Source organism: Bufo gargarizans, chromosome 2 (assembly GCF_014858855.1).
Source record: "Bufo gargarizans isolate SCDJY-AF-19 chromosome 2, ASM1485885v1, whole genome shotgun sequence".
Classification (NCBI taxonomy): Eukaryota; Metazoa; Chordata; class Amphibia; order Anura; family Bufonidae; genus Bufo; species Bufo gargarizans.
Genome location: NC_058081.1, coordinates 624,402,986 through 624,419,382, shown reverse-complemented (window position 1 = coordinate 624,419,382; position 16,397 = coordinate 624,402,986). Strand labels below are relative to the sequence as shown.

At 45.9% G+C, this 16,397-nt stretch overlaps 1 protein-coding gene across 9 annotated transcripts in view; it reads right to left on the bottom strand.

Moving 5' to 3' along the window:
- The window catches only part of PRDM16 (PR/SET domain 16), a 533,907-nt gene that overhangs the window by 70,546 nt on the left and 446,964 nt on the right, over positions 1-16,397 (bottom strand). For all 9 annotated transcript variants that reach the window (XM_044282118.1, XM_044282126.1, XM_044282119.1 and 6 more), the window contains exon 4: positions 810-944. In XM_044282118.1, coding sequence (XP_044138053.1) covers positions 810-944 — 135 coding nt within the window. The remainder of the gene's footprint in view (positions 1-809; positions 945-16,397) is intronic.

The following is a 16,397-nucleotide window of genomic DNA, read 5'->3' as shown; positions in this document are numbered from 1 at the left end:
TTCAGCTTCCCACTATAGCATATGCAATATTAAATGGTGCCATTAGTGAATGCAACTTATTCTACAAAAAACAAGCCCTAATACATCTATGTGAATGAAAAAATAAAAATAAATAAGGTTTTGGCTCTGAGAAGGCAAGGAGTAAAGAATGAAACCACAAGGGGTTAATATCTAATGCAAGAACACAGAGCGCAATATTTGCTGAATATACTGTGTCCTGTCCAATGAAAACTATCCTCCCCACCTTAAAAAAAAGAAAAGAAAAAACGATGAAACTAACAGACTGGTTAGAGCCCTCAGGCTGTTGCTGGTGACCTGGCCATGGTGCCCACCCTTTAGAGATAACGTAAAAGGAAACTCCAGGGGAAACTATCTTTTGTCAGATCAGTATGACATGGTGGTGGACAATGAGTTGAGAATCTCCCCAATTTCCTCTATGACATGGAGCGTGAACATTTTTACATCAAAGTCAGCATATAACTTGTGTTGGGAGATTCCTAAGCTCAGAAATCTCAGGTTCTGTCCCATGGTATTAGGATGCTCTTTATGTCATATAGCAATGCTAGCGTAGAAGTCTCCAAGGACCTAAGAGGGAAATCTACTTTAATGTGAGGCACTCTTCTAGGCATCCAGAGCTATACGGTGATAGTGGGCCTCTACAACAACAGATTCAGATGAGATCCATAGGCTTGGTTGGGTGGAAGAGGCAGAGAGACCTATGAATCTCCCTTAGATGCTGGACCCATGAGCACTGCCTAATTATTTGTCACATCATTTGGTGGAAATCAATATCATCCAATGTACCATACCTGTTCGTTCTGATAACAGATTGCTAAATTCTGTTCATCGCAGGAGCAAGCCATTCGGATAAATTTAAGCCAGCTCCCTGATCCTGATTCGCTGGTTTCAATGCACATCTTCTCTTCTCTCAATTCTTCAGAGACCTGGAAGAAGGAAATGTGAGATAAAAATTGTTATAGACTATGGACATTGCCGAATCTAAATTAATTATATTAACATACAGCGTGTGGAATGTGCTTTGCACCTTATCTTCACAAAGCATTACCAGAGAGAAGGTCTACAGCTGGTCTTGCCTGTTAGAGGCACATGAGCATTCACCCTCTTTGCCCCATAATCTGGTCCTGCATGCAGAGGATGGGGTAAACCCAATTGGTGCCCCAGGCAGGAGCTTCAGTGTGTATCACCAATTCTCAGTCCTGATACATCAAATAGCATACACGTTTAGCCCTGCTAAGCTTTCATGTTACATATATGTAATTTACATGGCACGGATGTATGTGTAGTTGTGTCATACAAAATTATTTGACACTCAAACACAGTTTCTAACTAGGTACAGAAACAAATTTAAAGGCCATTGCTCCCCCTTCTTCATCACCAAATGGTGGACTAGGTGGCTGTCTACTTGGCGTGCCCTTGTCCCAGACGACCTTTAAGTACAGTAGATGTCATTACTTATCTTTAATATCATTTTGCCAGTGCTCTGAAACATAATTAAATTGGACCACCTCATAAATATGGGATACTGTCCCTTTAAATTGCAGTCACATAGCCGTACGTCCTACACTGTGGTGGTAAATAGCAGCTATTTTATAGATCTTTTTTGTTAGACAGGTTTACAGAGCATCTGGATAGGTCTTAATCCAGCCATTGTCAGGGTGCATGGGAATGAAGAGCAATTTGTGGCCTTTGCCCGCATTGCTAGCAGCAAAAAAAGTACAGTACACAATTGTATCACTGTGAAGCCGTGGTGTGTGCAGCCCAAGGAGCTTCTCTCTGGAGTGTTCAGGGCATGAATAACCACAGTACATGCATTATATAGATGCTACATGTCCAGCTCAGGCTCATCCAGCACAATTATCAACCTTTTTCACTGGTCTCTGTGCACATTCCATAGTTTTTACATAGTTCCTGCAACAAGTGTAGACGCATCATTGTTCATTCTACAGCAATATACCTGGAAGTCAGGTGTTTGTGGATACGGGTTGTTTCTGTTCATCCACAAAAGCTTTATTTCTGCAAATTGATCTAGATAATTGATCAGTCCATTGCCTTCGTATATACACTAGTCACAAAAAGTTAGGGATATTTGGCTTTCTGGTGAAATTTATGGAAAACACAAAAAGTTCACACTACAGTGATTTTATATCATGAAACTAAGGCCTCATGCACATGGCGATTATGCCCGTGCGGTGACTGAGACTGGATTCGAGACCCATTCAACTTGAATGGGTCCGTAATTCGTTCCGCACCGCAAAAAAATAGAACATGTTGAATGGGGTCGCATCCGTAATGCGGGGAGCGCACGGCCGGTGCTGTTTGCGGGCTGCAATACGGCCACGGCCGTGTGCATGAGGCCTAAGGCATTTAAATGGAAACAGCAATTGTGATTTCCTCATCTCAAACTATTTATTGAAACAAAAGCCACCAAAAACAGCAGTGGTGGGTATACCCCTACAAAAATGTCAATGTTTTAATAACTTGTCATGTGGAGTACTAATTACAGTCAACTTATTGTATGCTGAGGGATGACACCCCACTCTTCTTGAAGGGCGTCCCTCAGGTCATTGAGGTTCTGGGTACAGAGTTATGAGCCTCTACACGGCGACTCAGCTGATCCCATAGGTTTTCAATAAGTGGGATTCAGGCCCCTCCATTTGAGGCCCTCCAGTCTCCAGGAGCCGTTCCCTAATGATACGACCTCAATGAGCTTGCGCATTGTCATCCATGAAGATGAAATTAGGCCTGTGTTGTTCATGCAGAGGTACAATGACTTGATTAATGATGTTCTTCAAGTAGTATGGGCTTGTCACTGTACCATTCACAAAGTGTAGGGCAGTTCTGTATTGACACCTGCCCATACTATAACACCACCACCAAAGGCTCGTCTGGTGACAACAGTGACGGATGCATAGCACTCTCCTTGACGTCTCCAACATTGTTGGCAGCTATCATTTATGTTCAGCTTGAATCGACTTTCATGAGTGAACAGCACTGAGGCCCACTAGCCCCTTGTCCAATGTAGATGCTCCCTGGCCCATGTAAGATGATGACGCCAGTGGTCAGGTACCCTTGCAAGTTGTCTAGCACGTAGACCACGCTGATGTAAACAGTTCATCAATTGTTAGATGTCGTCTTGGTCTCATGATGTCAAAATATGAACATGATGAGGAGCACTATTTAAATACCAATTTATGGATCAAATACCAATTTATGGGCTGCGTGAAAATTGCAAGCATCTGCAAGTAAGTGCGGATGCGATGCGATTTTCACGCATGGTTGTTAGGAGATGATAGGGATGAGCAACCCTGGACCCCATTAAAGTAAATTCACTGTATTATTTTCCCTTATAACATGCCGTTTTACTGGCAAGAGCAGCGCTAAAGCCCGCCAACCAGTGCCGGTGACGTCACCGGGCTTCCTGGCAGCCCCATGGAGAGCCTGGTTCGTCACCGGTCCTCCAGAAAATGCCTTTGCCCTGCGCGGTTTAGCTCAGGGCAAAGGAGAGCTTTGGAGTATGAACTGCTCCAATGCTCAAGTCAGGGGGGCTGCCTGGGTGAAAACGGGGATATGTCCGGGTTCAGCTCTGAACCCGGACAACCCCTTTAAGGTAAATGGAACTGATTTTCAGTCGCTGACTTTTCTGCCACAAAATCTGCTGCATGTGAAGGCTTCTATACACATTGAAATTGAGCCATAGTAAGGCCTCTTGCACGCAACTGTATGCCCTCCGAGATATATACGGTCCGTGAGCGGCATTGATCGTGCGCATGGATTACAATGATGCTGTGCACATCGGGTCGCCCGCGGGGCTATAGTCCTGCACTCGTATAATCTTATGAGTGCAGGACAATAGCCCCGCGGGCGGCCCGAAGTCAACAGCATCATTGTAATCTATGATGCTGTGTGCTCCCGTGCGCACGATCAATGCCGCTCTGCTAACGGTATGAAGTCTACCACTTATTGTCATGCTTCACCCATACCTGCAACTACAACTTGAAACCATGACAAGTACAGAAGAAGCTTGACAATTAGCAGTGATCCATGTGCAGTAAACACTGCTTAGCCGTAAAATGTGTGGGAACCTTGGTACTGTAAACATGGCGGTAGAGTCACGGGGTAAAAATGCATGCGGTTTCATCACAAATCTCAAGGTGTTTTTTTTGCATTGTGACTTGGAAGAGCGAAGGACATCATTTTAATGTGTTTCACTGTCTCAACCAAACAATGCATCGCAAAACCGTGACAATTTGTGGTAAGACATCCAAAAACTGGACATTGATGGCACATCTGAGTAAAGTGGGAAAATCCCCTGGATAGGTCATCAATATCAGATCCCACACTTAGGACCCCCACACATCAACTGTTAGAAGAGGCCTCTGTCTATGCCAGTGACATCACTGTACATCGGTCTCATGGCCTAGTTGCAGCTCATCCCCATTGAAGTCATTGGGGCTGAGCTGCAATACCAAGCGCTGCCACTGTACGATGTACGGCACCGTGATAATTGCAGTTTTTGGTGCGGATTTGGTGCCGTTTTGCTGCAGATCTCATCCTTCATTAGAAAATCCATACGACAGGCCAGAAAAAACCTGCAAAGTGGACATGAGAATTGTCTGTTCTCATACACTTTGCCGGTCCTGTATTACGCTGCAGTTTTATTTCGCATGTAAATGCACAGAGAAAACCCGTGCGTAATCTGCAATGTGTGTAGGTGCGACAGTATTGGGACGGGGGTGTTATAGGTTTGTGAGTTTTGGAAAAGAGCTTCTGGACTATCAGATGGCAGATTGTAGGAATTCTTTTGCATATACAGTACAACTAAATTGCTGCAAGCGCTTCCCACGGAGAAGCAAGGAAACATTGGCTATTTTGACCACGGTACAGGGCAGGCTACATTAAGCTGTGTATTACCTCCAAAAATAGCTGCCTAAATTTCCCTTTAAAAATATCATATTGTTAATGTTTCGAATAGAATTATCCATGCGGGAATTTCTGATTTCTGAAAGGGAAGACACATTAGGAGAAAGCGTAGCTGATCTTTACCTGCACAAGCACGGCTTGGCGTGGAGGCGAAGGGGGTCTCTCAATTATGTCTGACCCAACAGGGCCTTGCTTAGTTATAGGACGAGCACGCTATAATTATCATGATTTTAGAGGTTCTTGAAAAACCCACACAAATAACCCTGTTGTTTTTTTCGTGTTCGCTCATTGTTTAGCTAATGCAGGGGATTCAGCAGCTTCCTGTATTTCGCACCTCTGCTGTTACATAAAAGCTTTTTTTTATATGTATTTGTCAGTCACATTTGCACCCGGAGCTTTTGTTTTTCATTATTAGACTGTGGGAATTCTATAAGAAAACCCTTCAGTCACATATGGAGCCGTGGTCCTTCATCCCATAAAAAAGTGTCATCCATTAACCCTTTGATGAATTAAAAAAATAAAGAAAGAATAAGTAAAGGGGTTTTCCAGAAGAAAAAAAATATATATGTATGGTCTAAACTGCCGAGGGTGCTGTTCAAACATGAAGAAATTCCTACCTTATGGATTTCCATACTGATGCTCCCTGGTCCCCAACACTCTCTACTTGGTGGTCCAGAAATTCCTTTTCGGCACAAGAGCATGTGACTGACGCAGCTGTGACCCGCTACAGTTGGTTGCAGCAGTGTTGACCCTGTGTTGGATCGTCATCGCTGGCCCAGGAAGCAGAGAGCCGCGCAGTGGCGGTACAGCAGCCTGGGGGGGGGGGGGGGGTATGTTGGACCAGGCAGTGGCGGGGGAGCAGTGAAGCGAGGACTTTTTGCATGTTGGAACAGCAGCCTCTAAGGTTTCAGCAACTTGGAGCTCATTTATCATTTTTATGCCAAGGACCCGGTTTCTGACTTTTTAAATGACCACACGACAATATTTTGCCATGCTTGCCACTTGGGAGTGGGGAGTGATTGGCAGAAACAGGCGTAAATGTTGGCAAAAAAAATACTCCAGTCACTTTTAGGCTACATGCACATGACCGTTGTGTGTTTTGCGGTCCGCAAAACACGGATGGCGTCCCTGTGCGTTCCACAATTTGCAGAACGGCGCGGACAGCTATGAATATAACTGCCTATTCTTGTCCTCAAAACGGACAAGAATAGGACAGGTTATATTTTTTTGCGGACCTCTGAGTGCTGTCCGCATCTTTTGCGGCCCCATTGAAGTGAATGGGTCCGCATCCAAGCCGCAAATACTGCGGCTCGGATGCGGACCAAAACAACGGTCGTGTGCATGGGGCCTTACACCAGCCGCACGGAATGCTTAAATGTGAGCCTTGTCATAAATCAGTCGCATCCTTCTGCAGTGCAGGCAATATCAAAGGTCCGGCGTAAAACAATGGTCTTTGTAAATGACCCCCATTGGGTGTATTCATATGGTTTTATTAAAAACCCAAAATACAGGAGTGATTGTGGGTCATACAGGTGACACTTATTAACTAAATGTGTTTCACCTGTAAAAACCATGACAAAAATGCATGTCGTTTGTTTATGCAGTTTTCACTGCACCATCTGTATGCACGCTAAGACTGCCAGGTGAATACGGAGGCCCTCCTATAGGAGGCAGCGGTCCTGTTACTGTGATATGCATGAAGAATCAGTCTGCACATAAGGGGGATCTGAGACCTGGGGAGTGTATCTTATATGCCAACGATTTAATGCAACTGTCATCTGTCGAGATTCATGCAACTGTCACATTGATGCGACTGTCACAGTGTGACACCATTGAAATACATTACATGAAACATAGCCATGTAGTCATACCCTTTTGTTTCGTGTGACTTTTCTGTGACACATATTGCTGTGTACTCATACCCTAAAGGAGCATGGGGGAGGGGGGGGGAGAGGAGTCCAAACTTTTTTGAAAATAAAGTTTTTTTTTAGAATCCAGATCCGTGCTTCCGTCCGCATCTCCGTGATTGCGGAGCCATTCAAGTGAATGGGTCCGCATCCGTGATGCGGAGTGCACACGGAACGGTGCCCGTGTATTGCGGACCCCCCCGTATGCGGGCCGCAATACGGCCATGGTCACAGAATGTTCGTGTGCAAGAGGCCTTATTTTGTAATCTCAAAAACCTCTTTAAGGGTACCTGAACACAGGTGCGGGATTCAAAACAGAAAATTCACATGGATTTTCGTGCATTTTTCACCGTTTGGAGTTAATCCCCCTTAGGCCTCTTTCACACGGGCGTGTGCGCCCAGTTGCCGTATTGCGGACCGCATTTGCGGATCCGCAATACACGGGTGCCGTTCCGTGGGCATTCCGCATCACGGATGCGGACCCATTTACTTCAATGGGTCCGCAAATCCGGAGATGCGGAATGGTGCGGAACGGAAGCTCGGAACGGAACCCTACGGAAGCACTACGGATATGTCCTACCTTTTTGCGGAACGGCCGGGTTCACTTAAATGGGTCTGCGATCCGCTGCGGCTTCCCCACGGACTGTGCACGACCACTGGAAGCACACGCCCATGTGAAAGAGGCCTTATTTTAATGCAGTTTTCCCCATGATCTGACACCTTGCATTGCAGTTGGGCGGGATGGGGACAGAAGGGGGTGGGGCCCCCAATCACAAGAACAGGGGATCAATACCCTGTGGAGCCCCCCTGATATGTATGGGAGGTCATTTACTAACGCCAATATGGTGTAAAAACAAAAAACAAAAACAAAGCTACAAGGCACCTTTTTGCAACTTTTTAAATACCCTTTTAAATTTTGTTGCACAGACTTTTTTACGCCGTCCTCGCAAGTAGGGGGGCATGGCGGGGACCAGACCGTAAACGATGTTAGAAATCTACTCCAATTAGGGACTGGTTTAGACTTCACTTCAGGAGCAGGGACTGGTTTAGGATGTGCCTAATATACGACTAGCTGCACACCTCGTCCTAAATCAGATCGATCTTATGGCAGCGCAGAAGGAAAAGCTAAGACCAGCGTACAAAAAGTCGGTCTTAGTAAATGTGCCCCTGTATGGCAAAAAAAAATAAACTACAAGGCACTCTTTTGCAACTTTTTAAATGCCCTTTTACATTTTGTTGCACATTTTTACACCGTCCCCACAACTGGGAGAGGCAGGGGCATGGCGGGGATGAGAGAACTTCTGTTTTCAAGTTTTACGGTCCGTGGTAGCGGAATCCATAACAGAATTCTTAAATAACCTGAACTTTAAACGCCAAACTTAAAAACAGAAGTTCGCTCAACGCTAGCGGGACCAGACCGGAAGCAGGCGTAAATGATGTTGGAAATCTGCTCCAATCAGGGATTGGTTTAGATTTCACTTCAGGCTTCATGATCTGCTGAAAGGATGCGCCTAACTTTACGAGGAGGCCTGAAACTCATCATAAATTGGGCGCATCCTCTGGCAGTGCACGGAGTGTCAAAGACTGGCATAAAACCCTGGTCTTTGATAAATGACCCCCATAGTCTCTTTGAATGCACTAATCTAGAGCGCTGTCAGTAATGAAAGCCCCCTGATTAACACGTATCCCTGCGCTTAAGCCCACTCCTTCCTCCCTGTCTCTACCTGGTGACTGTGGTCGCACACAGACTGACTTGGAGAAGACCCAAAGAGAGAGCAGCAGGCAGAGAATATGTGCAAAGGCAACACAGCAAAAAAAACACCAAAAACATTCCACGGCTGCAATGGGGGCTCCCTGCTCTTAGAGTGTGCAGACTCATTTAACCCAGGCCCTGCACAATTATACTTAATGATTTTCAGATGGCATCAACCCCCTTGTTCTTGTAATTAAGACATTTCTCTTCTCTATAAACCGTCACATTGTATGAGAAAGAAGGAACTGTAATATGTAGGAAATTATTCGTTGTCAGGACTTCCAGGGTGTTTGTAGGACGCGCTTTATCTACAGGTTTTCATGTCCTGACACATAGGGAGAGATTTATCAAAAATGGTGTAAGGGAAATCTGGCTTAGGCCTCATGCACACGACCGTTGTGTGCATCCGTGGCCGTTGTGCCGTTTTCTTTCAATGGGTCCGTGGAAAAATCGGAAAATGCACCGTTTGGCAGCCGCATCCGTGATCCGTTTTTCCTGGCCGTGAAAAAAATATGACCTGTCCTATTTTTTTCACGGGCAACGGTTCACGGACCCATTCAAGTCAATGGGTCCGTGAAAAATCACGGATGCACACAAGATTGTCATCCGTGTCCGTGATCCGTGTCCGTGATCCGTGTCCGTTTTTTCCTATCATTTCAATGGCAAACTTGACTTAGATTTTTTTTTTCATTTTTCATGTCCGTGGATCCTCCAAAAAACAAGGAAGACCCACGGACGAAAAAACGGTCACGGATCACGGACCTACGGACCCCATTTTTGCGGACCTTAAAAAAAAACGGTCGTGTGCATGAGGCCTTACCCTGCTTTCACACCTGAGCGTTTCTCAAACGTGCGTTTTTGTCGCGCGTTTTTTGTAATAGTAAACGCGCGTTTGATGCGCGTTTGTGTCATTGACTGCAGTGTCCTATGGCCACAAACGCGTCAAAACGCCCCAAAGAAGCTCAAGTACTTGATTATGCGTCGGGCGTTTTACAGCGCGATCGTACGCGCTGTAAAACGCCCAGGTGAGAACCATTCCCATAGGGAAGCATTGGTTTTCATGTGTTGAGCGTTTTACAGCGCGTTTGAACGCGCTGTAAAACGCTCAGGTGTGAACTTAGGGTTAGGGTATTTTCCCACTAGCGTTAAAGTTTTCCGGTATTGAGTTCCGTCACAGGGGCGCAATACCGGAAAAAAAGCTTCAGTTTTAGGCTCCATTCCCACATCTGGAATTCCATTCCGCATTTTGCTAATTTGTCATTTGCTAATTTGCTAACACCAGTTTTTGGAGTAAAATAAGTTGCAAGACCCCATTTCCTGACTTTTTGGAAAATAAAAGGTGGAATCTGATTAGTTGCTATGGGTTAGGCTACTTTCACACTGGCGTTTCTATTTTCCGGTATTAAGATCCGTCATAGGGTCTCAATACCGGAAAAAAGCACTTCAGTTTTGTCCCCATTCATTGTCAATGGGGACAAAACGTAACTGAACAGAACGGAATGCTCCAAAAAGCATTCCGTTCCGTTTGGTTGCGTTCTCACACCGGAGAGCAAACCGCAGCAAGCTGCGGTTTTCTTTCCGTCATGGGAGTCAATCGGGATGGATATGTTTAGGGGTTAATGCACACAACAGTATGTATTTTATGGTCCGCAAAAAACAGATCCGCAAAAAATACGGATGAAGTTAGTATGCATTCCATAATTTGTGGAGCGAATAGAACAGTACTATCCTTGTCCGTAATGTGGACAATAATAGGACATGTTCTATTTTGGAACGGAAATATGGACATATGGAAACGGAATGCACACAGAGTACATTCCGATTTTTTGGGGGACCCATTGAAATAAATAGTTCCACAAACGGTTCACAAAAAAAATGTGAATGGACACGGAAAGAAAATACGTTCATGTGCATGAGCCTTAACTCTGACACTATAGAAAACTGATCCGTCCCTCATTGACTTTCAATGGAGTTCATGAGGGATCCATCTTGGCTATGTTATAGATAATAGAACCGGATCCGTTCATCACGGATGCAGACAGTTGTATTATCAATAACGGAAGAGATTTTTCTGAGCCTTGTCGGATCCAGCAAAAACGCTAGTGTGAAAGTAGCCTAATTGAGCCAGCTTTCCTTTACACCAGTTTGGAAAATCTTCCCCAGTGTGGCATCACCCTGCAGGTGAACGCACATAAGATCCGCACGAATTTCCACGTGGATTTCTGTGCATTTCTGCACCATATCCGCACTAAAATCTGCAATTACTAATTGCGGAGTTTGGTGCTGATTACGGCTGGGTTCACACCTGAGCGTTCCGAAAGGAGCGCTCTGTATGCGTGATTGTACCGGCGTTTACAATCGCGCATACAGAGACAAGCGAACGCCCATTGTCGCGCGTTCCCGAATGTCTGTGTACGGGAAGGCGCGACAAAACGTCCCAAAGAAGCTCATGTACTTTTTTGAGCGTAGGGCGTTTTACAGCGTGATCGTACGCGCTGTAAAACGCCCAGGTGTGAACCATTCCAATAGGGAATCATTGGTTTCTCCTTGCTGAGCGTTTTACAGCGCGTAGGAACGCGCTGTAAAACGCTCAGGTGTGAACCCAGTGTCAATGCAGTTCTGCCGCAGATTTCACACTTCATTGGAAAAGAGTGAAATCTGCAACTTAGGGCTCATGCACACGATCGTTGTTGTTTTGCGGTCCATTTTTCATGGATCCGTTGTTCCGTATCTGAGGTTTCCGTTCCATTATTCCACAAAACATATGCGTATGGTTTCTGTATGCGATCAGTTTTTTGTGGATTGGAAACGGAAAGAGTAACTTATTAATCACCAAACACATGAGCAATATGGGCTGGGCATAGCATTTCTACAGTATGGATCCGCAAAATACGGATGAAATACGGATTACATACGTATATGTTCCGTGTGCGTTCCCATTGACTTGAATGGGGCCTCGTACCGTGATTTGTGGACAATATTAGGACATGCACTACTTTTTTGCGGAACGGAAATAAGGCAACGGAATGCAGACAGAGTACCTTCCGTTGTTTTTGCGGACTCATTGAAGTGAAAAATAATTGACATACTACAGATTTGGAAAGCCACATGGCATCTGCAAATAGTACATGAGATCCACAAATGTGTGAAAGTGAGTCCGTATGACATGTAGATGACAGGCGTCGCTCTTACGCTGGGTTCAGACCTAAGCGTTCTGAAAGGAGCGCTCTGTATGCGCGATTGTACCGGCGTTTGCAATCGTGCATACAGAGACAAGCGAACGCCCATTGTCGCGCGTTCCCGAAAGTCTATGTACGGGAACGCGCGACAAGACACCCCAAAGAAGCTCATGTACTTCTTGGGGCGTCGGGCGTTTTACAGCGCGATCGTACGCGCTGTAAAACGCCCAGGTGAGAACCATGCCGAAAGGGAAGCATTGGTTTCTCCTTGTTGAGCGTTTTACAGCTCGTAGGAACGCGCTGTAAAACGCTCAGGTGTGAACCCAGCCTCAGAATCACTGCACACTTCACTTATTTGGCAGTTACATGGCCAAAACTGACCAAATAACTCAAGTGTGAACTCAGCCTTAGGGCTCGTTCACACAACCGTTGGTGTCCCATGCCCGTGCTGTGAATCGCAAATTGCGGTCCGCAATGCACTTGCACCTTGCAGACTGATTCACTTGAATGGGTCCGCGATCGTTCCGTTCCGCAAAAAGATAGAGCAAGTTCTATCTTTTTGCTGTGCAGAAGCACGGAACGGAACCCCAGAAAGCACTTCCGTAGTGTTCCTTTCTTACGTTCCACACCGTTCCGCATCTCTGGATTTGCGGACCTGTTGAAATGAATGGGTCCGCATCCGTGATGCGGAATGACAACGGAATAGTGCCCATGTATTAGGGATTCCCAAATGCGGTCTGCAATACGGGAACTGGACACCAACGGTCGTGTGAACGAGCCCTTACAGGTCAAACCCCCAAAAAACGGATCCTTTCTGTGGAGCATCCACATTCACTCTGTCAGCATTTGGTCAGTAATCCATCAGTATTGCTGAAGCCCAAAAAAAACTGTAGTGGATCCAAAACAGAGATGACACGTGAATGGAATATTTGCATGTCTTCTGTGTTTTGCCCAAAATATGTGTCAAACTAAAATAGAAATGCTCGCCTGTTAAAGGACCTGTGTCCACTTTTCTAGTTATCCTCTATCCACAGGATCGGAGATAACTAAGTGATCTGTGGGGGTCTGAATACTGGAGCCCCCACTGATCCCCCTTCTTGACGGTTGAGCATATGCCCTGCCTCAAAGAGTACAGCGCTGGCTATTTCCAGTGGTCCCAAAGAGAATAAATGGAGCAGCAGGGCATATGTGTGGTCTGCCACATCATCAAAAAGGGGGAACAGGACCCGTTCCTGGGATCAGAGGGGGTTGCAGAATCGGACCCCATTATTCATATAGTTATGCCCTATGGTGTGGAGAGGATAACTTGAAAATCTGGACAACTCCTTTAAATCCTCCACCACTCCACCACCAGTATCTCTTTACATGGCAGCAGTGATGCCTGTAAATACAGAATATCATCACTACCGCCATGTAAACCATATGTGTCAATACTGGAGAATATGATGCACTATGCACAATTTTTCGGCCACAAGTCTAACCCACTTTGCAGGTCACAACCTTTAACAAAGCCCAAGCAAAGGTGCTAGAGGAGCAACGTGAGCAAAGGGCACAAACGGAGGGTCATAACTGAAAAAGAGGGATTAGGGTCACCTGAGGCAGGGTAATAGTGGGGATCTTGGAGCAGGGGTAACTAGAAAAGAGGCAATATTAGTGGTGCATTTAGAGTGGGGGCATCTGGAGCTGGGGCTTTTATAGGGATGCACCTAAAGCAGAGGCATTAGGGTCTCCTGAAGCAGGGTAATAGTGGTGATCCTGGAGCAGAGGTATTAGGGGGGTAACTGGAAAAGATGCAATATTAGGGGTGCATTTAAAGTGGGGGTATTGGGGGGCATCTGGAGCTGTGGCACTAACGGGAGTGCACCTAAATCAGAGGCATTGGGGGGACCTAGGGAAGAGTCCCTCCAATGCCACTCTGAACTCTGCATAGAGCAGCACACATACAAAAATTTGAGTCTACTATAAACAAATCCCCTATTCCCCCTTACAGTTTCCTACAGCTCATTACTGTCACACACCTGAGAAATCAGCCCAGCACTGCAGATGAGTCTTTCTCTCCAGCAACCACAGTTTTCTGATAGCAGGGAGGGCAGGAGGATGGCCAGACATGTTCTCTCGTCCTTCACTGCCAGCAGCCGGGAAGTTAAGAAGATACTGTGGGGCCTCCTGTACAATTTACACCAGTAGGAGGCTGCATCACTGTGCGATACTGCCACGTAGTGGCTACAATAATTATCTCTTTATCTCTCTTGAGAAACAAGAGAAATAATTACTCCTCCGTTTTATCTCCAGGCGCAGGAGATTGGGGGTCCACCAAGGAATCCCCCGGTGGGCCAGTCCGAGCCTGCGTGCCACTGGGTGATGCAGCGGTTGCTGTGGGAGGCTGGACCACCACATCAGAGACACAGTTCTCCCAGGCCACTTTATGGTTATGCTGCATATGTTGACGCAGGGCCGTGGTGCCAACATTGGTACCTTGGCCACGCTTCACCTTCTGCCCACAGATTCTACAAATGGCTATGTTCACCTCCTCTGGCGACTTAACAAGAAACTGCTACACTGCCGAGTAGCTGATTTCACCCCCAACACTCTGCACTGACTGACTGACTGCTACCAGGGCTGCTTCTGTGAACCCCTGCACCACTACTTTCCAGGCAGGTAGGCTCCTGCGAAGCGGGTGGTCTACCCATGGCACGTTTGGCTTCCAACCTCCCACTGCTGCCACCCTGCTGACTCCCGGCCATGCTAGCAACTTGCTGGCTCCGCCGCTGCCTCATGGGCAAGCTGCCACCCTCTTCTCCGGATAATGATGAAGCCCCTAATTCACCCGGCTCCCAAGTGCGATTAGCTACATCATCATCATCGAGTACTGTCTGCACGTCACTGATGTCCTCCTCAACGGTTTCTGGGTCAGGAGCCTGAGCGCTCACAGCACCAGCTCCCACGCCCCTCTCCTTGCTCGTCCTCACTGTATAGTGGAGCTGAGCCCACAGCATATAATACTTCTCTGGCTGAGGGAACAGAAAAGGACAGAGGCAGGTTGAGGGCAGGTGAGGGCACAGGGCCTGCCCCTGGGCCATGCCAACTAAGGGTTGTGTCTGACGAACCCACCGACTCTTGGCTGGGGATGTCTGATGTCACTTGGGACAAAGTGGATGACCGAGTCAACCATTCAAGAACCGCTGGGTTGTTGGTCAAGACATGACTGCTAGATGACACCGGGAGATCAAGCCTCTCACTGCGACTCCTGCTGCCACGTCCCCTCTCTCTGCTGCGACTTGTGTCTGCGCCAGAAACATTTAGGCCTCTGCCACTCCCCTGTGCAGGTCCTGGCACTTCTCGGTCTGACATACTGTTAGATCAAATAAATAAATAAAAAGGAAATTAAAATGCTCCAAAAAAGTCTGTAATTTTCCCACTTCACCTCACAACGGCTAATAATACCTTTTTTTCCCCACTAATACACGCTAAAAAGGGCTTTAGAACATATAACTGCCCTACTAAACGGCAAATATATATATTTTTTGCCACTAATACACAAGAAAAAGGGCTTTAGAACATATAACTTCACTGCTGAACGGCAAATATATATTTTATTTAGCAACTAATACATGCCAAAAAGGGCTGTAATTTCTTCACTTCACCACTCAACGGCAAATATTTTTTTTGTGCCACTAATACACGCACAAAAGTGCTTATGAATATATAACTGCACCGCTGAATCGCAAATAATATAAATTTTTGTGCCACTTATACACACCAAAAAGAGCTTTAGAACATATAACTGCACCACTGAACAGCAAATATATATTTTTGTGCCACTAATACATGCCAAAAAGGGTTGTAATTTTCTCCCTTCACCACACAACATATAACTGCACCGCACAAAGGCAAATAAGACGTAGAAATATTTCCTTGTAATAAACCCTGTTAATGGCTGAATCAAACACCACTTGCACCCCAATAACAAAACGGTTTGCTGGAATTGCAGAGCTGTATAATGGCAATTTGGATCCCCAGTCAGTGCAGCAAGGTGTAATAGGATTGTTCCTATTACTGAGGCTGTAAACTCCCCATCTAAACCCTGTTCTGCTTTAATACTGTGTAATGATTCCTCCCTCTCCTTTCCCAGAATATAAAAAAAAATTAAAGTTTTCAAGTCTTTCCTAGCACTGTCCCTAGCGCCTGCTGACATCTCTCCCTGCACTAAGTACACTGGAAAATGGCTGAATCCAAGATGGCTGAGGCTATTTATCGGACTGTGACATCACAGGGCTGGCTGCTGGCTGCTGATTGGCTGCATGCATGGCATTGTGGGTCCCCCGTTCCCAGAGTTCGTTGCTCCATGTCCTAACACGTGCATCAGCTATTTTATGAAAAAATTTGATTTGTTACCACGAAGAGTAAGGAAATTCGGATTTGGTGCGAATCAAATTTTCCCTAAATTTCAGATCGAATTCCACTTCGTCAACTTCGATTCGCTGAACTCTAATTATCGCTACTAACATGGCGCATGAAATTATGTCAATCGGTTGTTTCATTGTTTTTTATAACTGTCAAAAAGTAGAGGTATTAAAGTGACTGCACAAAAGGGATTGCGTGTGACACTAGTGATGA